The sequence below is a fragment of the Juglans microcarpa x Juglans regia genome, chromosome 2D, assembly GCF_004785595.1.
Source record: "Juglans microcarpa x Juglans regia isolate MS1-56 chromosome 2D, Jm3101_v1.0, whole genome shotgun sequence".
In the NCBI taxonomy this organism is placed as follows: Eukaryota; Viridiplantae; Streptophyta; class Magnoliopsida; order Fagales; family Juglandaceae; genus Juglans; species Juglans microcarpa x Juglans regia.
In genome coordinates, this window is record NC_054596.1 from 17,120,006 (window position 1) to 17,147,657 (window position 27,652).

The following is a 27,652-nucleotide window of genomic DNA, read 5'->3' on the forward strand; positions in this document are numbered from 1 at the left end:
ATATGTGATAGATCTTATTTATAAATTATTTGGTCAAGTATTTAAAAAATCCTAATTTTTATACATTTATCTTTTCACCCTAGACTTTTCAATTTTATTGTATTGTTTATTATTTGAAAATTTCTATCAATATGGTACTTCTATCGTATTTCTATTAACAAAATTTAAAGGAAATGTGCATGTGACATGTAGTGACGATGCGTAACATGCCACATGTCTACAAAAATAAAAATATAGACGTAGTTTAAAAGGCTAAAAATCTTTTAAAGTACCTGAAGGATTTTTAGAAGAATAAATTTTTACAACCTCTTCATATTCCACACTCTATATTTTTTTTAATTTTTATTTTTTTTCTTTTATCAAATATTTATTATATGAATAATGAATAAAAAAAATTTGAAATAATTTAAAAAGAATAAACTCATAAAAATTTTAAGAAAAAGATTAAAAAATTAAAAATTTTAAAAAGATATGAAGTATGGAGTATGGTGAAGGTTGTGTAGTAAAACTCTTTCCCAAAATCCTAACAAAAACAAAACTAAAATGCATAAGAAAGAATTTTAAAAAATATATAAGAAAATATAAAGAAATATATTTATAACACGCAAAAATGCAAGAACATAAATAACAACTTTTAGTTAAAAGGGATTTATTATGTATTAGTCATTATTCACTCTCACACTTTATATCTATAATTTTTTTATAGAGTGTAGGAGTGTTTTTTATAAGATATGATATGTTTTTTATATATTGTAAGATGTGAAATGGTGAATAGTAACATGTATGAATAATATTTCTAATTAAAAGTCCTGAAATAAAATTAAAAAGAGAGAGAAAATGCTAAAAAGTTCATGTTAACGTGAAAAACATTAATTAAGCTATATACAAATTTATCCAATATGTTGTTTTCAATTTAATTTTTTATTTTATTTTATATTATAAAAAACAATAAAAATTACTTCAGTTATGTGGAATCTATGTTATAATAATAATCTATAAAATAATTTTTTTAGAGTTTCTTTTATAACCATTTCCTAAAAATAAATAAAGAAATAAAATGATGGAAACTGTATGTCGGCAATAAAGCTTTTCTTTCATCCATGATCTGACTAAAAAGTCAAAAGCAGGCGAGACATTCTGCTGTGCGCGTTCACATGCTATAATAATAAAAAAAAAATTAAAAATAGTAGCCGTTGAAGACACCCCCGCCCCTATCTGTATACTGTTCTCTGCACCTGCCGGCAACTAAATCCCAGTGGTCCACGACCCCCCCTACGTATTTAATCCTTTCTTTATTACTTTAAACTAAAATAAACAATTCAATATACCAAACCGCGACAGCCGGAAGGTATAGTAACGTCACCGGTGCCACCTCACTCCCAGTTCCGATTCACCTTCCTCATTTTAAGAAACGCACCGCACTACGACACTCGCTCGCCGTTACTCTCTCTCTCGACGGACTCTATAAACGCTGCGGTTTTTTCTTTTTCCGGGGAGTGGGAACCCGGGCTCTTTTCAGCTTTTTCGAGTCCCCTCTACTTCTCGTTGATCCCGAAAACGATGGGTTTCGGTTTTGCTAGCTCTCTGAGTCCACTCCGCCTCTGATCTCTTGTTGCTCCTCTTCATCCTCCGCTCTAAAGATTGAAGCACTTGGTCTCCGTGAACTCTCAAACTCCGAAGGATTCAAGCACCCGCTCCCGTTGAACCCGAGTACGCTCTGTTTGGGCTCTGGTCTTCCACGGTTCTTGTTTCCTGAGCAGAGTTCCTGCGGATAGAGTGGTAAGGGTGGGACCAAGTTTGCGTTTTCTGCTTGATCCAATGCCTGTTTGGTTGTTAAGGAAATGTGCGCAAGTTATAAGATGTTATTCTTTTTTAGGGTTCTTAATTTCGGAACTCTAGTACTTACTATCATGATAAAATAAAATCGAACACTAATAACAGTGCGGCAACAGTCTGAATTTTTGGCTTTTTACTGTCTGTTTGGCTGCTTAGAACATGATATTTTGGTGTTTACGAGGATTATATATGTTTGTATTTAAGTCTGTTTGTATCTATACGTCTTTTTTTTTCTTATTTCTAATGCTTCAAGAATTAAATTTTAATGCAATGGCCGTTTGGTTCTGAGTATTTATCTTCTGACTTCACTGTCGTTTTGTTGCTCTGAAAACGAGGGTAACTACAGAACAATAAAACGTAAATTTCTTTTTAAATATATATGTGGACACACACACATACATATGTGTTTGTTGCCTCAACTCTGGAAAATAAAGTACCTTCTGCCATTATTTATATTGATTAATCAACTTTTCAAGAATTGAACTCTATCTATGCTGAATTTGGTTGCTGAAAGGTGGAGCAAGTGTTGACTGCTGAAATTTATGGTGTTTTATTCCAGTTGAAATTTCATTTTAGGATTATTTGCTTTCCCCATTTTTCTTGGCAACCAAAAAGATAATGTGTGAGTTCCAGTCTTATGTCTAGTTTCCGTGCTTTTTTAATACACACACACACACGTTTTTGCGTCAAGGACTTGACAGGTTATGGAACAAACCCGAGTTTTGTCGTGCTGTCTTCTCCTTTTCTTTATCTATTATTTAATTTCTTTAAGTTGTTCTGCATACCCTAAATGTTTGATAAAGGGGACATTCCCTTCCAGGCAAAGCACCGGAAGTGAAGACTAGCTTTTGTTCAAACCATGCTTTTGGGCTGCATTCTATTCCTAATTTTATTTAGTACTCCTTCATGAAGATGGGGACTCTCCTTCATGAGTTCCAGTCTTATTCAGTGTCCAAAGTGGTGCCCTGTGATTATTCTTCAGGTGTATATTACCTTGTTATTCTCTTATAAGCGTCACTTACTGGTATCTGATCAATTCTTCCTGTTGCTTATACCGGCTTCCTTCTTGTATCATCAAACTGTCACCCATTAATATATCACCAACATCGTTTGATTCCAAATTCAAAGTACGTTCTAAACTATAAATTATTTTAATTGATAATTTTGGTCTGGATACTGCCCTCCAAAAACAAAATAAATACAATTGCATTTCATGCTCCAAATTTTTAAGTCAATCAATCTTTCTTGGCGAAAGAGAGATATCTCAAGCGACCAGCTCAGGTGCAAGATACTATCATTAATGGCTGGTATTTTAGGAAATTATCATTTTTTTGGGGGAAACTATCAAAGCTCCGAAAGTAAACATTAGTTTTTGTTCAAACCATACTTTGTGGCTGCAATCAATACCTGATCTTATTAAGGTGGGGGAATCTCTTTTACCAAAAACAGGTCGTGTCCAAAGTGGTGCCCTGTGATTATTCTTCAGGTGTACAGTACCTAGTTATTCTTCTTTTTTTTTTTTTTTTTTTTTTCAGGAAATCATCATTGCTTTCTTTGAGGTGCTCACATGGCTACACTTAAGGATATAGAAGTTGCAGCGGCTATCAATATCCTCACTGCATTTGCTTTTTTTGTGGCATTTGCCATACTTCGGCTTCAACCCATCAATGATAGGGTCTACTTTCCAAAATGGTATCTGAAGGGTTTAAGAAGCAGTCCACTCAACAGTGGTGCATTTGTAGGCAGGTTCGTTAATTTGGACTTCAGGTCATACATCAGGTTTTTGAACTGGATGCCTGCTGCATTGCAAATGCCAGAACCTGAGCTAATTGATCATGCAGGGTTGGATTCTGCTGTTTACTTGAGGATCTACTTAGTAGGGTATGCTCTTAAATGCTATTTTTCTGTAGCTTGCAAGGTTGAATGTCAACTGTCTTTTTATAGTCTAATGTCAATCCAAGGAGTTTTGAGTAGTCATTCTACATTTTCCATGTGCAGAGCTTTGTGCTAATATATTCTGTGGATTAACTTTTTTCCCACATGTTTGCATTGGAGGATGCGACATTTTAACTGAATATTTTTCTTACTTCGGACTTTGGTTTGTTACTTTGTCCTGTTGGACTGATTCTATCATTTCTGCTATTGAAGTGCAGGCTAAAAATTTTTGTTCCTATTACATTCCTGGCTTTTGCAATCATGGTACCTGTCAATTGGACTAATGTCACCTTGGAGCACTCAGATTTAACTTATAGTGACATAGATAAGCTTTCTATTTCAAATATTCCAATTGGATCTCATAGGTATGCAGATCTTTCTATTGATATCTATTGTGTCTTATTTTATTCTTTATACGTTCTTTTCTATGCCATCCTTATCAAATGTTATTTATGAACTTTTTGTTGACTTTAAGTTCTACTTGCTAGCTGTAGCCATCTTTTACTACAGTTCCACTTCTTAATAATGAATGCCTCCTTTTCATTTTTTTTTTTTTTTTGGGGTTAGTAAAAAGAAGAATCAAAAGGCGAAGATTCTTATGTTAGTACTAATACTGTAAATGACATGTTGTCAGCTCAAAATTGTTACCAACACCGGGTACTTGGGCTATGCCTATTTATATTATCAATAAAATCCTTTTTTACTGAAAAAAAAAAAAAACAGGATATTACATTTTTCTGCAAGTCCATGTGCAAGGTGGAATGATGTAACTGGACGATTATTTTGTGACTTTAGTATGTTTGATACTTATATCCGCTATCTTTGTGAGCATTTGGTTAGCCCTCAATTACTTTTCTCATTCTAATGACTGCTTTTGTTGTCCATCGTAATAATAAAATATGTTAGTTATAGTCTACGACTCTTTGTTTTTATGGTTTCGAGAGCAACTAGCGTACTGGGCTATGGAGTGAACAACAGCACATCACCGTATATTTAGTTTTGTACATACATTTTTCCTACTGTGCATAGCATTCCCATTAGTTTTTTTAATTAATTGTATAAAAAATATCTCTTGCAGATTTTGGACCCATTTGGTAATGGCATATGTTTTTACCTTCTGGACCTGCTATGTTTTAAAAAAGGAGTATGAGATAGTTGCATCAATGAGGTTGCATTTTCTCGCATCAGAACACCGGCGACCTGATCAGTTTACAGTAAGTTCAAACTTAGTGTGTAATCAAATTAGTATTATATTGACTTCCAGGTCACGTCCTTGTAGCATGATTGTTAAGTTATGACATCTGAAAGTTTAAGGCGGAGATCATGCATTCAAACAGCCTAGAAAAATGTTTGTTTTTCTCTGAAGTGATTCCTTTACATTGTTGTAGGTAAATATGCAATCTTATATGCCCAGAACTTAATTAGTTTGAACTGTATTGAGGAAGGTAAATGATGAATTGAACCATAAGGAGTTGTCGGATGTTGGATTTTGCTTAGGTTACGTTTGCATTGATCCTTACTTTTCCATATGTTTTTGTCGATCCTTTTATTTTGACTTTGTATTCTTCTCGGGTTTTGACTTGTTGAGTTGGCCCAGTCAGTCAACGTCTAGTTCAGTTTCCATGGAACTGCAGCCTTCTGACTCGAGGATGTGAAATTGTTAGTGAGGAATAAGACATTGTTCTTTTAAGTTAATTGAAAATCAAGCAAGAATGTTGAGGATAAAGGTAGAGGAATGGTGAGGATTCAACCGTGCAATCCCTGGGTGGTGGTAAGGTGGATAAGATTCAAGGGTTTAATTTGTGCATTGGTTGGAGAAGGGCAGTTTATAAGTCTGAAAATGAGTTCCAGGAGGTTGGTGAGGACATATGGCACTTGTTAGTCACATGTTGTATTTTCAATCCTATGATTGAATTAGATGGTAGGGCATCTTGCTACAGTTATTTCAATTGGGGTATCATTTGAACAAATTGACTATCAAATATGGATTTTGCATGAGGTGAAATTATTAGGTATTAAATTTTAAGGAAAATTTGTCTCAACCCCTGTGGTTTTATGAAAACTTTAAGGAAAGTTCAAGATTCTGGTTTTATGAAAGTGAGGTTTTGAAACCCCAGTATTATACTTTTGATTCTAAAAGACCTCTTGTGGTATTTTATGTGAAAAAAAGCAATCAAAACTACTTTTAGAGACCCTCTTAAGGGGAAAAAAAAAAAGCAACAGTGACTGTAGGGTAGCAGCAGGGATCCCCCCTCCATGCGGCCAGCCATTGCGGGGAGTTCCCCCCTCCGCACCCCATCCTATGCAGTGGGGATCTGCTACCCACCATGAGCAGCCACTCATTTTTTTTCTAGGTTGGAGGATATAAAGTGATTTTGATTATTTTAATAAATCATCATAGGTCCTTTAAAATCAAAAGTAAAAAAAAATAGTGTTTCAAATCCTAAATTTTTTAAAACTGGGGTCTTAAAAAAGTTTTACTTTTGATTTTAAAGGATCTCTTATGGCTTTTTATTGAAACAAAAAAAGCACTTGGAATTCTTTTATATTTTTTGTTAAAAAGTCAGTTAAGTCATTTAAAATTAAAAGTGAAAAGTTCTTTCAAATCTTCACTTTTTAAATTGGTGTCTTAAAACCCAAGAGTCCCAAATCACAGGTGGTGTAAAGCATATTTTCAATCAATTTTCCTCCCTCCCACTAAATTTTCAATTACTAAGATACAAACAATTGTATGTCTATGCATCCATTTGAATAGGGTGAAGAGTAACGAGGTAGAACATATGTATGGTACATTTATACTAGTAATTATTGGCACCATTTGTGATGAAATGCTCCTAAACCTTGAGACTATTTTTCTTCATATTACTTAAATCTTGATTTCTTTGGTAACTCAGGTAATAGTAAGAAATGTGCCACCAGATCCTGATGAGTCAGTTGATGAGCTTGTGGAACACTTTTTTCTGGTCAACCACCCTGAACACTATCTCACCTATCAGGTTGATTCTATACTTCTCCATAAAAACAGATAAATAAGTGAAAAAGCATGCATAGAATACATAAATGTGTACTCAAACACACAGATGTATGCATATCTACATAGATGCATACACCCGCACTGAGACACATACATAGATACATACATTCATTCATTCATGTAGATGGTCATAGTTTGAAGTGGTGGTAGTCTTTGTTCATGTATTAGAGGATGAATATTTTTTTTTGATCAGTAATAATTTATTCAAGAAATAGGCATAAGCCCAAGTACACAGGACGTATACAAAGGAAGCACCTACAACTTCCTCTAAAACAACTTTTCGTTTGTGGAAGGTGTATTAGAGGATGAATATTGTTTGCTGCACTTGTTCATGATTCCCTTTTTTACCAACTTGATTTGCATATCCAGTTAAAGAATAGAGGTATGAGCTGCAATCAGTGTGATTTTTAGTATGTTATAGTCATTACTTTAGTTTGATGAACATTATTCCAAATTATACTCCTAAATAAGAAAATTTGGTTTGATGTACTATTGATAATGGTGAATGGTATTGGGATCGTCTATGTTTGGAAGAATAATTAGAATGACCGTGGGATCGTTGTAGGTTACATATGCTTATCTATGTTTTCAAAACTTGAAGTGCACAAGCTTACAACCAATTGCTATTTGGAGTATCCACCTGCAGGTAGTTTACAATGCAAACAGACTTTCTAATCTTGTCAAGGAGAAGAAAAAATTGCAGAACTGGCTTGACTACTATCAACTTAAATATTCGAGAAATCAATCTTTGAGGCCTTCTTCAAAGGTATTGTACTCCTCCAGTTTTTGGTTTGTTCTTCCTAACTCAGATATTCTGGACTAGTGTTTTTCATAATCAAATACTGAACAATTGGCATTATATTATTCTCATTTTTCTTTTGTAAATAATGTGCTATGCACAGACTGGCTTTCTAGGTCTTTGTGGTGAAAGGGTGGATGCAATTGATTTTTATACATCTAAGATTGAAAATCTCTCAGAAGAGGTAAGCAGCATTCAGTGAATATCTTGATTTTTCTTATTTGACATCCTTGAAAGTGTATACCATGTCCTTATGTCTGTGCTACAATACAAGCATTATTCATCACTTCAAGCTAGGGTATTCTTGCCACCTTAATTGTTCTACCTAATTTACTCCTTGTAACTGTTTCCATTTTAAATTGGAGCAACAAGTCAATGGCCCAAAATGATATGTAGTGGGCCCACCACTCTAGTTTTATTGATGCATCACCCATTTTTAAGAAAAGCTTATGGACAACTCAGCTGATTAGTCTTGATCTTCTAATGTGAGTTTAGCACTCTAAAACCGTGGTTGGGGAAAAAACTCTGTTCAAAGTTGTTCCTTTTACCAGCTCACTGACATGATTGCAATTGAGCTGTGCATTGATTTGAAAGCAAATATTTAATACTGTGTGTTCCTTTTTAATGAATAATTATCAGATAGCCTCAGAGAGGGAGAAGATTATCAGCAGTCCTAAATCAATCATGCCAGCAGCGTTTGTTTCTTTCAAAACTCGTTGGGGTGCTGCTGTTTGTGCACAAACTCAACAATCGAGGAATCCGACTATATGGTTAACTGAGTGGGCTCCAGAGCCACGTGATGTATATTGGGATAACTTGGCGATTCCTTACGTTTCACTCACAATTAGGAAGCTTATTGTTGCGGTTGCTTTCTTCTTCCTTACCTTCTTTTTCATGATCCCTATTGCATTTGTACAGTCACTTGCAAACATTGAGGGTATTGAGAAAGCAGTCCCTTTCCTAAAGCCCATAATTGAAATGTGAGTGTCTTCATCTTTTTATTCTTTGGATTCTTATTTTGGTTTACATAGAGAAAGTTGAAACATATAGAAGGAGATTTTAGGAGTGGTGCCTAATCTATCTCTGTCTTCTTTAATTGCTTGCGTCTTTGACATTTAGCATATCATGAAAGTATATAAGAGAAGGAATTTCAGGAGAAAAGAAAGTATGAAGGTTGAGATTAGGAATGAGGCAGCAGTTCAGTTGGCTTGTAATAATAAGCCCTCGGTTTACAATTCTCATAGATGCGGTACACATTTGTGGTTTGCCTTACCATATGCAAGTATCTGATGGAACATTTAGAAATTGTTATTAGTCTGTAATTGTTAGTTATTAGTCTGTAATTTAAGGGTGATGACAACATTTAGAAAGCTTTAATACTTCCATGTATCTAGTTTCTATCTCAAAAGCTGTTATTCTTGTTGAAGAACATTTGTACAATATAGTAAACAAATTTATAGGTATTTCCACTTACTAGCTTTACTTTGATGTTAAAATAAATTCCATGATATTCCTTGAAGGTCTCTAAACTAATTAGTTGTAGCTATGAAAACTAGAATAGTGTTTGTTCATGATTGTTCTGCCCTATTCTCACCTAGCAATTCTACTTGTCATTTTCTTGCGGTACAATATGTACTAACATCCTCTGCTTTTTGCAGAAAAGTCATAAAGTCATTTATCCAAGGTTTCCTTCCAGGAATTGCTTTGAAGATTTTTCTCATTTTTCTACCGGCGATATTGATGCTAATGTCAAAATTTGAAGGATTTATTAGCATTTCTGCTCTAGAGAGGATCTCTGCAACTAGATACTATATTTTCCAATTTATTAATGTCTTTCTTGGGAGCATAATTACTGGAACTGCATTCCAACAACTAGATAATTTCATCCACCAGTCAGCAAATGAGTATGTCCTAAGTTATACACTGGATATTTTCAATCGGTATTTGTTTGGATCTGATTACCATTTCCAAATATCTTATGCTGTGGATAATTGCTTTTACCAATTTAATGAGCTTGGCAACTGTTGCTCGTTATTGAAATTATCTAAATAAATGGCTTTTGATCCTACCAGCTTCATGTAGCTTTACCGTTGCAATGCTCAGATGAGTTCACATGATACAATTTTGTTCGTTGTAGCTCATTTGGAGTTTGTTATGCACATTGTATTTCCATCGTGTCAAATTTTCACACAACTTGATTTCTCTAAACCCCCGACCGATCTTTCTTATTTCCCACGACCCCAGGATCTGAAAAGCTCCCTCATATTTGTGTTTATAGATGTTGTGATAAGTATCATTATTGTCCATGACTTATGCCATGCATACATAGTAGCAGGTATGGCTATCATGTGCAGCCATAAAATGATTTCTCCACAAGCTTTGTCCTGCAATTGTTTCCTCAGTTTCTCTTTTGTTAAAGTTATCTAGCTAATCTTCTTATGTTTGATAAGTAATCGAGAAGTTTATTAAACTTATCATTCCTTTCCCTCCAAATAAACCACATTAGATAGAGAGAGGCCATCTTCCTCACTGCTGCAATTTGTGTGTTGCCATATAACCCCTCTTCAGCTTACAAAGAAATCTACAAACCTTCTGGGTATAACCCAAGCCAACCCTACTCAACTAACCTTCTGGGCTTAACCCACCTCGCTTTTTCTGCGCATTCAGCACCAATCAATTAGAATGATATGATATTTCCTTGAGGTTATCCATTGCGAGTTTCTTCCCTAAAGAGGATTTCTAAGCGAAGAAAGTTGCTTTTAAAGGTGTCGTAGTCTGTTAGATGCTCCTCCAATACAAAGAATTACTGTCCTGTGGTCTAAGGATCTGATATAACAAACAGTGAACTTTCTTTTCTTGGAAATGGGTCCAGATGATTTTATCAATATTATATAGTGGAGATTGAAAAATTCTGTGAAGGCATCAACATCCCTGGTCTTGAGCTGCTCTGGAAAAATGGACATTCCACTGAGGGAGCCATTGGATAATTCCAAGTTAGCCATTAAGGCCTCTGCGGGTGGTTGATTTACTTGTTGGAAGGAGATTCAAGGCTGTCCCCAAGTGGCAGCAGTATGGAAGATGATTCCATTGTGCATTATATGTGGTGTACTTGGCCGGAAAGGAATGCGCGGTGCTTTGAAGATAGGGAGCACACAATGATGGAGCTTCAGAATTTTTTTGTACACACGTTATTGCTTTGGTTATCAGCCATTGTACTTAATGGAAACAATGTTCATGACTTCTTATCCTTAATTTAGTGATTCTAGAATGTATTTAGGCATTCTTTTGTATACCTCCTGTGTACATGGGCTATGCCTATTTCATTCGTATTAATAAAATTTACCTCTTATAAAAATAAATAAATAAATAAATAAAAAAAGCCTCTTGCTCACGCACAATGTTATGCATCTGTTGGAAAGCTTCCTTAAGGACTCTGTCTCCACTTTTTAAGACATGCCAAAATCTGATTCTTGAGCCATGGCCATACTTGTGTCTTGTGTATGTGCTTTATATGCTTTTTATCTTATGTTCTGTGCTTCCTTGATTTGAGAATTTGTAATATAACATTCTTGTATAATTTTGCAGTATCCCAAAGACAATTGGTGTTTCCATTCCGATGAAGGCAACCTTCTTCATAACTTATATAATGGTTGATGGGTGGGCTGGTGTTGCTGGAGAAATTCTAAGGTTAAAGCCATTGATAATTTATCACTTGAAAAATTTTTTACTGGTCAAGACTGAAAAGGATAGGGAAGAGGCAATGGATCCTGGAACCCTTGGTTTCAATACCGGAGAACCTCAAATACAACTTTATTTCTTGCTTGGCCTTGTTTATGCTGTGGTGACTCCCATTTTGCTCCCTTTCATCTTGGTATTCTTTGGCCTGGCATATGCTGTATACCGGCATCAGGTAAAAGTAGCTCTTCTCATATGTTTGTAATGTAAGGATAGTGATAGGGAAGAGGCAATGGATACATTTTGCATATCTGTTATCTTATGAGCAAGGACGAATTACCTTTAGCATTCAATTTGCATATGATGTACTTGTTTTCAGTTCAGTGGATTCCATTTTTAAAATAATGCTAGACACAGTCATGGGTTGTGCAAGCGCTGAGCACTCCTTTTGAAAAAGAGCTAGGTCCACCATCAAAAAATTAATTTTTTCATGTGGATCCCATATTTACTCATTTTTTCAAAAGGAGTGCGCTGCGCTTACACAACCCATGATTGTATCTAGCATAACTCCCCATGCAATGCGGTCGATGCACTGTTTTTCAGCTTGGTCTTGGTGTTAAAGATATGCTTACCATGGAGGATTTCTAGTAGGGGTGAGCACCGACTTAGTTGAAGTCGAATTCCCCTAAATCCGACTCCGACTCCGACTCTGGCTTGTCGGAGTGGAGTCGGATTTGGGCTTTCAGCTTTGGGCTTTTTTTTTAGCTTCATATTTAACCCATTTAAAAAAAAAAAAAAAAAAATTTGGGGTCTTTTAAATATCAATTTTTCGAAAAAATTAAAAACTAAAACTAAATCATTCACTACTAATTTACTTCTATACTAATATCTAACTTGTTTTTATACTAGACATATACTATAGTGTCTAATTACATGTTTTCATACTATAGTATTACATATTATTTTTAGTGTCTAATTACATGTGATTATACTATAGTATTACATGCTATTATATTATACTAGTATCTAACTTATTTTTAACTTATTTCTATATTAGACTTATTTCTAGTGTCTAATAACATGTTATTATACTTTAGTAAATTGGTATTATGTGTTATTAACTTATTATACTAGACTTATTAGTTATTTCTATACTACTGTCTAATTTATTTATATACAAGACTTGTCTAATTACATGTTATTATACTAATGTCTTAACTTATTTCTAACTCAATTATATACTAGACTTTCTAGTGTCTAATTATATGTTATTGTACTTTAGTAAATTAGTATTATGTATTATTAACTTATTATACTAGGCTTATTTAAATACTAGTGTCTAACTCATTTGTATACTTGATTATGTATGGTAGTAATACTATAATGTTTACATATACTAAATTATCATTAGTCTATTTATATTACAGTATAAGTATATTGTTTTATAAAAGTTAGCTCATACTAGAATATTATTGAATTTAACTATAGAAGTTCTAGTTATATGACTATATAACTCTACTAGTATATATGATAAATATATAGAATTCATATTTTTATAACATATATACAATATCGGAGTCGGATTCAAAGTTGGAGTCAGAGTCGGAGTCGGTCTAGAAATCTGACTCCAACTGAAAAATTAAAAAAGAAATCTGACTCCGACTCTGTTTTGTCAGAGCGGAGCCCGAGCAGAGTCGGATTCCTAGTCGGATTTTCAGATTTTTACTCAGCCCTAATTTCTAGTCAAAAACTTTGAGTGGTCTTTCTTCGAAATTAGATCCTTGCTCAGTTTGTTTTCCATAACGTTGTATCAGATGTTTGTAAGGAAATTGATAGTTGAATTTTGTGAAATGTCAGTTTCTAAGAATAGTTTCTTCATGAATGCTGTGATTCGTCCCCCAATGTGGCAAAATATTTTTCGTCATTTTATTAGTTCTGGTTTCAAGTAATCTGTTATGAATGGGAAAATGTGGATGTCAGCATTATTAGCTCTTTGTTACTTCAGGATTTTTGTGATTCAAGTTTTACTTGTTATTTTGTTGAAGGGGCTGGTGATATCATCATTGATTCGAATGTATTGGTAGAATCAAGATGGTGTGTATTTGTGATGAAACTTCTTTGTGTATTTAGCTGCACTGAGCCAAGTCAAGTGTATGCTTTTCTAACTGTTTTTACTTTCTTTTGATGCTGGAATAAATTTTTTTTTCTAAGTTCTTATGCTGCATGTTTTGACTAGGAAAGTTGCTCTAATGACAGTCTTGTATAAATCTGCAGATTATAAATGTCTACAATCAGGAGTACGAGAGTGCTGCCGCATTCTGGCCTGATGTCCATGGGCGCATAATAGTTGCTCTAGTTGTTTCCCAGTTGCTACTAATGGGATTACTAAGTACAAAAGAAGCTGCTCAGTCAACTCCATTGCTTCTTGCGCTCCCAGTGTTGACCATATGGTTTCATATATTTTGCAAAGGCCGTTATGAACCTGCTTTTGTTAGATATCCATTGCAGGTTTGTGGATGTTTCTTCTACTGGTTGGAGTATCTGCATGATAAAACAATTTGTAGTTGGGCCTTTTGGCGTTTCAAATCTACTACCTTATTTTTCTTCCCCAGTTTATATGGTGAAGACATTTTAGCTGACTAATGTTTGATCATAATTTGAATGGAGTTTGATAGATGCTCTCCTATTCTTATACGGTTTCATTTATCTGAGAGTGATCATTTTCATTTTGATGTACTTTTTTAGGAAGCAATGATGAAAGATACCTTGGAACGTGCAAGGGAGCCAAACCTAAACATGAAAGGCTTTCTACAAAATGCCTACATGCACCCAGTTTTCAAGGGAGGAGATGATAGTGAGAGTGATGTTGCTTCGGGAGACGGGGATCAGGAACCTGAGCTCGTCCCAACAAAGCGTCAGTCACGAAGGAATACACCACTGCCCAGCAAGCATAGCGGTTCAGTGTCATCCCTGCCTGAAGCTGTTCAGGAACATGCTCAACTTTTATAGTGCGACTTGGGACTCTCCTCCACTTAATATGTTGGCACATAAGGTCAACAGAAGGCAGTTGTAGTTCATTCTCTAGTAAAGCAAAATAAGGAAAAATGGGGGACAAAAGAGAAGAGAAGAGAAGATACACATCACTTGGTTTAGGTACGGTTTTCTAAAGTGCATTCTTTTTTGGCCTTTAGTAACTGTGGCTTGGCATCAACGAAGTTAGGCTGTAATTAAGTTATCATACGAACTTGAAGGTTTTAACTGAAAAGTAGCCTTACAATATTATTGACCAAGCTGTCCTTCAAATCTTATGGGCAACAATAAGTCTATGCACTATAGATTGTAAGTAGCTCTTTATATGGTTATTTGACGATCAAGAATCCCATAGTATTTGCGTAAGGAAAAAACTACTTTGCTTCCCAAATTTACTGCTTAAGTTAACCGCTTGACCTTTCCTTCTTCTCCTTTTTTTTCTTTTTTTTTTTTTTTTTCGTAGTGACTAAGAAAGTAATTTTAAATATATTGGAGTATTTTTTTTTATTTTTTAAAAATATTTAAATATATTAAAAAAATGTGAAAAAAATGAAAAAAAAAAAAAAAACCAAAAACAACAGTTGGTCAACTTGAGCAGGCTACTATGGGCGCTTTTTTGCATAATAGTCCATTTACATTTAAGAGATTATTATATATGAGAAATGATAATTGCAATTATAAGTAAATATCTCACAATTATTTTTAAAAAAATAAATAAATACGGAATTCATATAAAAAGAAAATTAATTTTTTAATAGTAAATTTTATTCTTTTTTAAAATAACTGTATGATATTTGTATACTTTATGACTATGTAGCATTATTCTTTAAAATTAATTATTGCATATAGAGGAAATAAAACGGATTCGTTGTTGGATGATGTACCATTGTGAACTTACTCGTGCGCTATCAGGAGGCTTGCATTTGTATATATTCGAAGACTACGTCCGTTTGAATTAAAATATGAAATAAGATAGTTTTAGATAAATTGAATAAAATATTATTAGAATATTATTTTTTAATAATATTATTGTTATGAGATTTGAGTTGAATTGTTTATTATATTTTGGATAAAAATTTATAAAAATTGTAATAATAAGATGAGATGAGTTGAGATTAATTCTTAGGCTTTGCTTGGTAAGGAAATTTATCTCAACTTATCATTACAATTTTTTTAAATCCTAACATAAAATATAATAAATAATTCAACTTTTTCAAATTCTAAAATAATAATAATATTAAAAAATAATATTCTGATAATATTTTATCATCTCAACTCAATTCAACTCAACTCAGGCTGCATTTGAGTGTTAAACTGATTTGAGTTGAATTGAGTTGAAATGATAAAATATTGATAGAATATTATTTTTTAATATTATTATTATTTTAAAATTTAAAAAAATTGAATTGTTTATTATATTTTATGTTGAAATTTAAAAAAATTATAATGATAAATTGAAATGAATTTAACTTCCAAACGAAACCTCAAATTTAACATCCAAATACAGCTTTAATCTAAACGAAACTACACATAAAATGGGGGGAAGTCATTTTTATTATTTTCTTGCTCCACAAACATTCCTTTCCTTCCACCTTTCCCTCTGTGCGCGGATTGTGCACAGAATTGGGTTCAGAATATCACAGAACAAGCTTTATTTTGCACCCTAAAATAGACAACAACAAAAAAAGGCACACGCACACTCACAAACACAGAGACAGCGTCGTTCCAACTCAACCCCACCCTTTCTCCTGGGCCAATTAAGACGTCTCGGAAACCTCCCAAGTCCTAACCTCTCAAGTTAGAGAGAGAGAGAGAGAGAGAGAGAGAGATTGCAATTCGTAAATGGAGGTGATCACCGTGGCGGACACGACCTCGGGCAGCAGAACGGCGGCGTTTTCTTTGTCGACGACGACAACAGTAACACTAACCTCCTTGCTCCCTTCGAACCTCCCCCTTCTCTCGGCCTTTCTCGCCGGCGGTCTTGCTCAGTTCCTCAAGCTCTTTACCACCTGGTCCTTACAACTCTCTGTCTCTTTCAATTTCACCGAGCTTTATTTATTTTTATTCTTCTCTTTTAATTCACTTGGTAATTGCTTTATCACTCGGTGGACTTTGAAATTCCAGAGTATGATTTTTTTGTAATGATAAGCAATGTAATAGTTTCATCATAGTCTCTAAAGAAGAGAAATTTGTTGATCAATCGTATATCTTGTTCAGTTTTATTAGAGACATGTTATTGATGGATTCAATCATTAATTGAAAGACCATAATTTTCTTCTTCTTTTTATTTGGTAAGTTCATTTTTTTTTATTTTTTTTTGGAAAATTTGAAAATTGAGAAGAAATATATGCAAATTTAGTGTGAATTTGCTTTTATTGTATATATTTTGTGGGTTTTGAAAGCAATTACTGACCTTATTGTTTGCTAAGCGTGAGATACCGAAATCGTGTAATCATACTCTTCCATTGCATAATAACAGCACCCCCCCCCCCCCCCCCCCAACTTCTTTTTTTTAGAAGTAATAGCTCAATTATTTGTCCTAGTTGCTCAGGTATAAAGAAAAGAGATGGGATTCTAAGAGGATGCTTAATTCTGGTGGAATGCCTTCATCCCATTCTGCAACTGTGGCGGCTCTAGCGGCTTCTATAGGTCTCCAAGAAGGAACAGGAGGACCGGCTTTCACCATTGCAGTGGTCTTGGCATGTGTTGTACGTGCTTCCCAACCATTTTCTTCGTAAATATTTCCTCCTAAGCTTGACTCATAGGCTCTTATTGATTCATGAGTGGAGGGTATAAGGGGTCTGGATTTCCTTAGTAGTTGGAACGCCTGCAAAAGGATGTCAATTGTTTGATGAAATAGTGCTTTCCTGATAGCATATAAACAGTCCATAAGTTAAGCTTCCCTGAAATAGCAATTCACCAACTTCTTCAAGTATTTGGTTCATGATGTCATGAAATGTTGTCATCTTTGTGTAATTACTATTATCACTTTGGGAATTCGTTGTGAAAGGTTACTGTGCATTATTCGTGCAAGGTGGGTGTGATTGATTGTTTAACATACTTGCAGGTGATGTATGATGCCTCAGGGGTAAGGCTCCATGCTGGTCGCCAGGCTGAAGTAAGTTCTTGATATGACCGTCAATTTGCTTTTTTTTTTTGTGCTTGCTTTTAGCTTTGCTGCAGGACACTCCTGCATGATCAAAATTTCTTTCGTTTATTGATTTCTTTGATTGTTATGTGGTTCTCATTGTAGTTGCTGAATCAAATTGTGTGTGAGCTTCCTCCAGAGCATCCTTTATCCAACATAAGACCACTACGTGATTCCCTTGGGCACACTCCACTTCAGGTCTGTTATAATCTTACTGCCCTTGATTTCAACTAGTGGTATTTCCCTGGTCTATAATTTGTGTCTGTCTCAGGGCTTTAATGGTATAATTTAAATCACTGGTTCCACGGTGAAATCAACTTGACCATGATTACATGTGACTCTATCTGTTGGAATTCAATCACTCTGGAGGCACATATGGTTGCACCAGTGCATGCTATAGACAGTAGAATGGGTTTGGTGGAGATATGACAAAGAAACGACAAAAATAACAACACACGCTTGGACACACAGACACACTTTACATATGTGACTTGCAATGCTGGATGAAAACTTGAAATAATAAGCAAATAGGACTTTCAATGCTTTAATAATGCAGTAAGAATGCAATTTCAAGATAGGATTGTTCTTCTACACACCATACTATGCAATCCCAAGAAGCAACTAGTATTTCCTGTAATACCATGGATTGTGTATAAGAAGGTAGTAAATGGGACCCCACATTGCTTGCAGGGAGAAGTTCAATTTATAATGATTCTAAGAGGCTTGAATTGTAACATTGATTGGTCCTTTTGAAGTATGGGCCCGATGTGACTTGGGCCTTCCTTGAATTGTTACAAATGCTATCAATTGCAAATCCAATTAGAAGTGTAGGACTTGAGCCGTGCCACCTATAATGAAATGATCTAATAAGGACATTGGGGATTTAAGTGCTGGAGATTGTATTGTCCTGAATTTTGTATAAATAGGTGGTGAATAGGATCCACATTTCTTGGAGAGAGTAGTTCAAGCTCTTTATAATGAGTCCAAGGAACTTCAATTGTAGCATTGTCTAATCCTTTTGGAGTATGGATCCAGATGTGGGTTGGAACTTTCTTAGGTCACTACATTTCAATTTGGAGGAAAAACACAAAAATTGAGTCTTGCGAAATTGATCAATGCACATTCCCTATTCTTGTAAAGTAAGAGGGGAGAAAAATTGAAATTATTGTCAGGAAGAGTTTACAGGGTACAAGGGTAAAATTGAAATTGATCAATGCACACAAGATTACCCTTACAAGATTGCTTGCGTGTACATGTAATGGTGCTATGGGCAAAGTTGGATAACTATTTTGTTATGAGGAAGGAAAGACACCTTTGGGTTTGCACTTTTGGCTTTTTGAGACCGTGAGCAATTGAGATCTCAATTTTGGAGCTTGAAATTTGAAAATGCCTTCGATATTTTTTAACCAAAAAGATAAAATGTACGTTTATACTGTCCAATAAAAAGAACAATAAGGAAAAAAAGGTGGCTCCCCAACCAGTGCTCACAGTAATCAGTGGATGGCAGGGATAGCCCTTCGTTCGGCCCAACCCACCAAGGGGTGGCTGTGCGGAGGGTTGAGGTGGGAGATCTCCTGCATGAAGTGGGTTGTGAGGGGTGAGATTTCTAACCCTGTGAGGTGGGCCACTTGGGGGTGGGGAGATCCCCCCCCTCCATGCAAGGTTGGGGGATCTGCCCCAATTCTCTTGGTTCACCACGTGGGATCTATCCTCTCCCCTTGTGACCCACCATGGGGAATCCCCCACCTCCAGTTCCCAGAAGCTAAAGGTGTCAAAAGATAGGAAGTGTATGGCATAATTTTCCTAAAGTTAGTTATCTTTTCTAATAAATATTAATCTCTAGGTACTTGCTAATGGTGAACAATCCTTTTATTTGGTCTGGTACAGGTGGTTGCCGGTGCTGTGTTGGGATGCCTAGTAGCATATTTGATGAGAAACTCCAATTAGGATATCAAATGGCCTTTAATTCTTTTTCCATAAATTGGATACATTTAAACTGTGTATCTGTGATGTTGTGTATACTCTTATGGTGGAACTACCATTCGTGAGCTCCTACTCAACCATGGAGTTCCTCTTTAATTCTTCATTCAAAATCTCGTTCAGCACAATGAAATGGTAGTGCAGCAGCAGTATCTCATGTCTTCTGTGATTCTCTTGATAATTTTAGCCTGAGCAAGGGGTAAAGAAATTTTCAAATTACGTCTGCTGTCTTTGAGAGAAGTGAGCTATGCTCGGATAGAAACCCTAGCCCTAGGTGATCTGACTCTATTAGCATGAGATCTTCAATTCGACCAATCCCACTTTGTGTGTTGCCCGAAATGGGATGCTAAAAAGGCCCTGTGTGGTTTCACTATTTTTACAAGTTTTTAAAAAGGTCGATGCTACTGCCTCTAAGTATGTACCGATGGGCGTGCATTTAGTGTATTTAATATTTATATTTTTATCTTTTTCTTTCAAATGTTTTTTAAACATCTTTCAACATTTTTTAAAAAAGAAATAAACAAAATCACTAGTAGTCACTTTCTTAACTTTTAAGAAAAAAATAAAATATATGAGCGGTCAAACCCAAGGAATAAAATCATGGGATAATTTAGCATTTTCCTTTCGAGAATGGTTTTTTTTTTTTTTTTTTAAAAAAAATATCAACTTCAGTCCAAATACGTTTTAAATCCCAAAGAAATTTCCTATTTCTTAAAAATTGTCTTTCATCATTTGTTTAGGCTTCCATGAAAAGAAAATTCAAAACCAACTCAATAAGTTTACAACTTTGCTCTTCAAAATTGCAAACAACTTTCACGAAAACTCAAAAAGAAAATCTTTCAAGTTTTTTCAAGCAACTTTTTTGTAAAAAAAAAAAAAATCAGTTACTTTTACATGTCCAAATACAAATCACAATGTATATCCAAGGAATTTTTGCTTTTTTTTTCTATCCATTTACATTATACTTAAATAGGATCTCACGATGCATGGATAGTACTAAGGTAATATGCATTTGCGGAAAATTCATTATCGAGAGCCTGTAAACCACTGGAATCAATCGAGATTATGTCCTTGGACACCTGGTGCCAATAAAAACAAACTATTTTTCTATTCCCATGTAAAAACCTATGAACCCTCCTCGTTTATCAATAATTCTCATTTTGATAATAAAATTAAATAATAATGCAAAATATAGATTTTTAATAACTTGATGCAAAGTACAAAACATTTGATAATTTAAAAGTGTAATATGTATATTTTCCTTCTCTCATTCCTTCTTTCCAATGTTACTTTTTAACATTTGGGCCTTTGGCGTTAGAGGTTTTATTTTAAATTATTATAATCTTAAATTATAATTTAAAATTATAAATTTTTCCTTTTTTGATTAAATTATTATAATTTTATTTTTTGTTCAATTTACCTTTTAAAATAAAAAGTAGTTTTCACGTGGTAACCCGTGTGTTTTGTTAATTGAGGTAGACAAAATTTATAATGTAAGTGACAAAAAACTTGTTACAGCATGGGATACTATTCTTAAAAGACAAAAAGATAATACAAGAGGTAAATCTCAATATGATCAAAACAGAAGGAGTTATTGACTAAAATTCCTAAAAATAAAATAAGAGGAATTACAAATTTTTTTTTTTTTTTTTTTTGATTTGGGAGAGGAGGTTTCGAATTCTAAACTTTCATTTTAGATGCTGGAAGTTATGCCAATAAAACCACGTGCCGCTGGTGAGAGGAATTACATTTTTCACTCATAAAGAATCACTTATTTTTCATTTTGCAGCGTACAATTATAAAAATCCCATTTGCATCTTGTACTATCAATAAACTACACTTACCACATTGGATCATGTGTCGCGATGTTAACGTAGTATACAAAATACATTCATGCTATATTCACAAATACATTTCATAAAACTAAATTTATAAACTCATATAGCGTGACGTGGTATATTGATTATAAATTTCTTTTAAAGTAGATGTAATGTATAACATCAAATTATATCAATTAAATTTAATTTTTTAATATCTCTTTGTGAGCGATGCATTTCTCATTTTTTATGTTCTCGTGCACAATTGTTTGTAGAAAAAATTTATTCTCAAATCGATATATAGAGCATACCTGGTAAATTCTTTATTATATAATTTAATTTAATTTAAAAGATAACTTTTAAAATTTAAATCTTTCAAATCAAATTTTATTATTTAAATTACGTGAATGGTGTACTCACCGACCTGATAATAGAACAAAACTTTTTTATATAATAATATTGAGACTGATTTGTCCTTTTTCCTTAGAATTATTCTTTTACTTAATCCTACAAAAACCTTACACCCCACCTCTCTAGTTAATCAATATTTGATTTGTTATTTTTATCTTTTTATTTTAATGCTTAAATGGATGTATATTTAGAGCTTGTTTAAATATAGAAATGATTTTATCTTATCTCATCATTACAATTTTTTTAAATTCCATACAAAATGTGATAAGCAATTTAACTTTTTTAAATTTTAAAACAATAATAATATTAAAAAATAATATTTTATTCAACTTATCTAAAACTATTATAATTCATCTCATCTCATTATTTAAACTAATTCTTAAATAAATAAAAAGACAAGAATAATAAATTATATGTTAATTACGTGGATGTGTGCGCTGTAATGTTTCCTTGCAGTATTTATTTAAAGTAAATTGTCATCGATTTGTAACAGACTCCATTCATCTCTCTCTCTCTCTCTCTCTCTCAAACGTACACACACCTCCTCGCAATGCAGATGAAAGCTTAGGACTGAACCATGACGAAGAAGAGAGCAGCATCGCAGATACGCCACCTCTTGAGGTTTTTCTCAAGAAAAATGCTTCTTGCAAGCGGATGGTGTATGGTGTAAACGGCTTGCAATCGGCGTATCCACGTCAATGTTTTCATTTTCCTTCTCTCTTCGTGGTATGATCTGTACCTTACTTGTCTTCCATGGCCCTTCCTTCTTCGAAATCTCAACCCCTTCCTCATCCTGCTCCTACCCTTTACACATTCCTAATAATTTCATCCCAAATTAATAACTCCTCTCTCTCTCTCTCTCTCTGTAATAGCTAGATTTAGGTTTTCTTCGCAGCGCACGTTTGCCTCTGTAATGCCCCATCTACACTCGCTTCAATTACGGAAATCCCAATGTACGGACACTCACAGGCCCTAAACATGCCCAATCAGATCTCCGCGTCAGCCGAGGACGACGACGTTTCCGGCGCCGGTCAATCGATAACTCCCTCATTCGCTACGAAGCCCACTCAATTGATGACGCTGCCGGCTCAGTAGGCGGTGTCGTCGATGACGACACTGCTGACGCTATGTACAGTCATGGTGGTAGTGATGGTGGAGCCTCGGAGATGGTGATTCAGCGTCACGACGGCACCAGCCAGCTCACGCTCTCATTTCGAGGCCAAGTTTATGTATTCGACTCTGTTACCCCCGATAAAGTTCAGGCAGTGTTGCTGCTTCTAGGTGGATGCGAACTATCTTCAGGCCCACAAGCGGAGATGTTGCCTCAGAACCAGAGGGGTGGTGTGATGGAGTACTCTGTAAAGTGTAGTCAACCGCAAAGAGCAGCTTCATTGAATAGGTTCCGGCAGAAGAGAAAAGAGCGATGCTTCGATAAGAAAGATATAGTGTTCGTCAAGAAGTTGCTCTCGGGATGCAGCGTAATAAGGGCCAATTTACTTCTTCCAAAAAGTTTGAAGGAGCTTATAATTCGGGTGCACTCCAGGAGTCAAGGCAAGATACTGGCTTTTGGACTATTTCTTTGAATGCAAGTGCCTGAGATGGGAAACATCGAAAAGCACCCAGAGAGAGAGAGAGAGAGAGATGGAACCGTCCACTAACCATCTGCTTTATGTTTTATTTTTTTATTCCACGTAAGACCCCGATTACTTGCCGCTTTGCACGCCCTGTTTGTACCCAGCAGAATTGTTTTCTCAAAGCTCATTATCTTTCTCTGTGTCCTGCTATGCTATTGGCTTTTCAGTTTTCACAGGTTGCAGTATTCTCGGTCCAAGCTCCAAGCTCCAAGCTCCAGGCACCAATCTTTACGTCTCGAATTTCTCGTACGTTACGTGCCCGTCATCATGTTCACTTTGAAGGCCCCCCTAAGATTGCTTTTCTCTTCCTTGTCCGCCGAGACCTTCCTCTTGATTTTCTCTGGGGTGCCTTCTTCAAGGTTTCTTTTACCTCAAGATTATATGGTTGTGATAAAAAATTATAACAGCAAAAGAAAAAAGCGGAAATCACGATATGGATCTCTAGAAACAGCGTAGTGTATTGTGATCAGAACACTGCTAAAAGCATATAAAATCAATTTCGAAAAATTCGACAGTTTGTTGTATATAAAATGTAAGAGCAGAGTTCCAGAAAATTATATGCTCCGTGAGGTTTTGATATGTTTGTTTTGATTTGTATATCGTGAACTCTTTTACAGAATGGTGATGTTGCAAATTTCTCCATCTATATTCATTCAGAGCCAGGTTTTGTGTTTAAAGAGACGACTACAAGTTCGGCATTCTTTTATGGCCGACAGTTGAACAATAGCATTAAGGTACCAAAAGTTCGGCATTCTTTTACTTTGATGAACAACCAGAACTTGTTCGTGTTTTGTTTTGATTCTCCCCAAACCACAGTTTGACTGCCAAGAAGAATGGAGGAAAATATTAGAAAACAAGGGTTGTGTATCGTGTTTTACATGACAAATTAATCTCCCATCAGTGTCCCAGTTGAATGAAATTTCTTGGGATCCAAACGGATCGAGTCACATGGAATGATTTTGTTCCAAAGTTTTCTCATGCTAAAATTTATTTGGGTATTCATATGGCAGGTAATGTGGGGAGAATCAAGTATGATAGAGGCGGAAAGCTTATTGCTTGAAAAAGCTCTTAATGATGCATCCAATCAGAGATTTGTCCTTCTCTCCGATAGGTTGAATCTAGTTTTTTGAACTTATCAAGTTCGGTGCTACATTGCTAATGCTTCTATTTTGTGCGAAGACCTAAGCTGTTCGTGTAGTTTCTAATCCATTCTGTTGATTTTTTATTTTTATTTTTATTTACTCTCTCTTGTGAACGACTGATTAGCAATATCACTTTTCTTTTTTGACTAACTGGATTTAGATGATACAATATTACCCTTTTATTAATTGCTTGTGATGCAGTTGTGTCCCTTTGTACAACTTCAGTTACATCTACAACATCGTGATGTCTTCTCCAAAAAGTTTTGTGGACAGGTAGTAAAAAGGAATTTATCTCCAGCAGAACTAGAATGAAATTCTTTATAGACATATTGCTTATACTCGTGTGGCACTCGGATGTTTCTGGCAAATATGGAACAAAGAGGGAATCTGAGTTTTATGTACTGTGTGACTGTTATAGCTTTCTTGATGTCAAAGATAATCGTTACAATTCCAAGATGTCACTGACTATACCAGAGAAGAATTGGCGAAAAGGATCCCAGGTTTTATATCTCCCCTGTTAATTTATTTCTTTCTTCTTACCAACAGTGACAATAAATGATGGGTATTGCAACTGATTAGAACGATATTTTTCACCCACCTAATGAACTTAAGAGTTACAAAGTTGAAAGTTGTTCATCACGGTCCTACATTTTGTATCAAAACTGTGCCTCTGAAATGCTGCTGCTCCATTTAAGCCACTGAGATTGATTCAAACACTTGACAAATTTGCTTGGACAAAAGCTTTCTTTTTGTAGTTATTAGTTTCGAATACCATCGACTATGAGATTTTGTCCATGTTTATTTCAGTGGGTCATTCTGATCAGAAGACATGCTGAAATAGTCGTGGACGATGATATTATTCTTCCTGTCTTCAGGGAATTTTGCAAGGTATGCAGGAAGACACCTTGTTGGGTCCTATTTCATATTGTTTCAATCTGATAAAGTTGCAAGAAATTCTCTTCTTTAACAAAGCAATTAAGTTGGTCATGAATTTCTCTAACACAGTTCTATATCTACCATATAATGAAGAAAATCCAGTTTCTAGCTGAGTCGCTTGCCATTAGTTCAGTTGCTAAATTTGAGACAACTGACACTTCTATTAATGTCCTCACTTTTCAGCGATGGCCACCTATAGACTCAACCAAGGGAAGGCAACTTCTAGTAAGTGAATACTATTTGCACTTTCAGATGAAGAAAAAAAATAGATGATTTACCTCATGCCTTTTGAAAGGGCATACTACTGTACATGCCGCCTTTTATGCAAGCAGGATATCGAATTCAGATTTACATTTCCATGGCTGAAAGTTCAGAATCACCACGACTGTATCCCTGATGAACATTACGTGCAGACATTACTTGAAGTAAGCAATTCCTTTTCTTCTGTACATAAGTTATATTTGGATTGACCGTTCCATAAAAAAAGGTAGAATAGATTGTCATTACCAACTTTTCATTGAAAAATGTGTCTTTCATGGGCATAGATAAGCATTGTGTCAATTTTTTTTCTTTAGTTTCCCTTATTGGCATCATATGGCTGTTTTCTTTTTCTCTGGAAACAATCAGGAATAGAATTTTCATTTTGGGCATTTCATTAAAAATATTTTGTTTGTGTTTCACATAAGATGAATGAGCTTGATGATGAACTTGAACGAAGGACATTGACCTACACTTCATGGGATCAGTCTGCAATGAGAGAGGAAGAAAGCTCTTGGCACCCTATCACGTTCCATTATGCAGATGCTGGTCCTCAAAAAATCAAAGAAATAAAGGTGAGTTCTCGTGCCAAGTTCAGTTCAATTTTAGGCACTTAAAGCATAAACCCACAATGTATTAGAAGGAGAATATTCCATATAAAAAGTCTGATTCTGCTTTATACGAATATTTGGATATAGAAAACATAGATGTCCTTGCAGTACTTGGTATATACCTGCAACTTGACAAATTATAATGCGTTAACTTGACCTATAAAATCCTTGTGCTCAGGGAATTGGTAATATGATAAAGCCAAACCAATCCGAGTCAATTATTATTTGCAACTTGTGCAGTGCCATGTTTACGTAGATGTAAACCAGCTACTACACTCCAGCTTGTAGTGTTCCTATGCGGTATGCCCGTTTTGACCATAAAGTTTGTCTGGTTGATCTTGATTAGTTTTCTTACCATTTTCTCACAGGATATCAACCATCTCTACTATGAATCTGAACACCATTTTCTCACAAGATATCAACCATCTCTACTATGAATCTGAACACCAAACTGAATGGTGCCAAATCCACTCCAATCTCACTCCATGTTTCTTATTTGCTAGAAAGTTCACTCGTGGGGCAGCCATTCGCCTTTTGAAAGAGGGATTGATTGGTTCCTATGATATAAATGAATTATCAAATACAACAACACCATGGATGGCTTCATTCACCCGGAAAAGAAAAAGTGACCAAGCTATGTAACTCTTGTAGCATTGTGAAGTGGCCTTCAGAAAATTTTGCAGAATGTTTTTAATCTAGCTCTACAAAGCAGTTTCTCATACCACGTGACTGTAGAGATCCGTACAAGTGGAGATTGTGGTGCAACCGAGAAGTGAAGAGGAAAAAGTGGGATAAGGTGAAGCTTGGAAGTGTTTGAAAGGTGAAATCAGTACCAAGTATTTCACCGTAATTTCTCTGCTCATTTCAAAACCCCTCTAGTTTTCTTTTCCTTGGACCAAAATTGAATAGAGGAAAGAAAAGGGATGACGATCTCAGGAATTTTATGGGAGATGTTAGAATGCTTTAGAAGGGAAGTAAATATATTGACCAATGTGAGAAAGCTTCCTGTTTTTTTGCAATTAATGTTAAGATCCAAAGAGAGTTAATATTTTGGATCAACATGGTAATATTTCCTTTTCGTACTGCATCTTATGGCTTCTACTATTCATAAACAATGGAATTCTGGAACATATCAAACACTAAAAATGAGAAGCTCCAACCTCACAAAATATGTTAACATGCAATGTTAAAGGTTTTCATGATTAGATAGATACTATCATTTTCAAGTGAAATGAAAATGAAAATAACTTTACAACCAAAATTATCACAGTTGAGGTTATTTGTAATCCTTCTAACCTTTCATCTCTTATTGTCTTAATTTCTTGTTGGGTAAACTTGTATTTAGGCTTGATTACGCTCAACTTGATTTCCAAAAGATTGGGTTAAGCTTCGTTATGATTCATACT

The 27,652-nt window shown here is 35.0% G+C and overlaps 3 protein-coding genes and 1 pseudogene across 7 annotated transcripts; all 4 read left to right on the forward strand.

Moving 5' to 3' along the window:
* Positions 1 to 1,223: 1,223 nt before the first annotated feature.
* Positions 1,224 to 14,389, forward strand: LOC121248628 (CSC1-like protein At3g21620). Of its 5 annotated transcripts, XM_041147145.1 has the most exons (13): positions 1,227 to 1,779; positions 3,372 to 3,582; positions 3,678 to 3,717; positions 3,985 to 4,136; positions 4,850 to 4,985; positions 6,666 to 6,767; positions 7,452 to 7,571; positions 7,708 to 7,788; positions 8,244 to 8,584; positions 9,263 to 9,508; positions 11,190 to 11,514; positions 13,554 to 13,787; positions 14,025 to 14,389. In XM_041147145.1, exons 2-13 carry the CDS (start codon positions 3,404 to 3,406, stop codon positions 14,286 to 14,288), a joined length of 2,220 nt encoding a protein of 739 aa, XP_041003079.1. In that variant the 5' UTR covers positions 1,227 to 1,779; positions 3,372 to 3,403; the 3' UTR covers positions 14,289 to 14,389. The 5 variants fall into 5 exon arrangements, with proteins under 5 accessions (XP_041003078.1, XP_041003080.1, XP_041003079.1 ...); XM_041147144.1 differs by having other exon boundaries at positions 1,224 to 1,779; positions 3,372 to 3,717; positions 3,990 to 4,136; positions 13,554 to 13,899; positions 14,025 to 14,272; XM_041147143.1 differs by having other exon boundaries at positions 3,372 to 3,717; positions 3,990 to 4,136.
* A 1,481-nt stretch (positions 14,390 to 15,870) lies between these two features.
* LOC121248631 (uncharacterized membrane protein YuiD-like) lies at positions 15,871 to 19,586 on the forward strand. Its single transcript, XM_041147148.1, has 5 exons — positions 15,871 to 16,321; positions 16,861 to 17,017; positions 17,377 to 17,427; positions 17,563 to 17,655; positions 19,345 to 19,586. The coding sequence occupies exons 1-5, from the start codon at positions 16,152 to 16,154 to the stop codon at positions 19,402 to 19,404; spliced, it is 531 nt and encodes a 176-aa protein (XP_041003082.1). The 5' UTR covers positions 15,871 to 16,151; the 3' UTR covers positions 19,405 to 19,586.
* A 2,752-nt stretch (positions 19,587 to 22,338) lies between these two features.
* On the forward strand, positions 22,339 to 23,262 carry LOC121248630 (annotated as a pseudogene).
* A 186-nt stretch (positions 23,263 to 23,448) lies between these two features.
* Positions 23,449 to 26,888, forward strand: LOC121249309 (glycosyltransferase BC10-like). Its single transcript, XM_041148019.1, has 9 exons — positions 23,449 to 23,658; positions 23,917 to 24,033; positions 24,310 to 24,410; positions 24,643 to 24,714; positions 24,860 to 24,941; positions 25,249 to 25,329; positions 25,707 to 25,802; positions 26,064 to 26,214; positions 26,662 to 26,888. The coding sequence occupies exons 1-9, from the start codon at positions 23,449 to 23,451 to the stop codon at positions 26,886 to 26,888; spliced, it is 1,137 nt and encodes a 378-aa protein (XP_041003953.1).
* Positions 26,889 to 27,652: the final 764 nt, after the last annotated feature.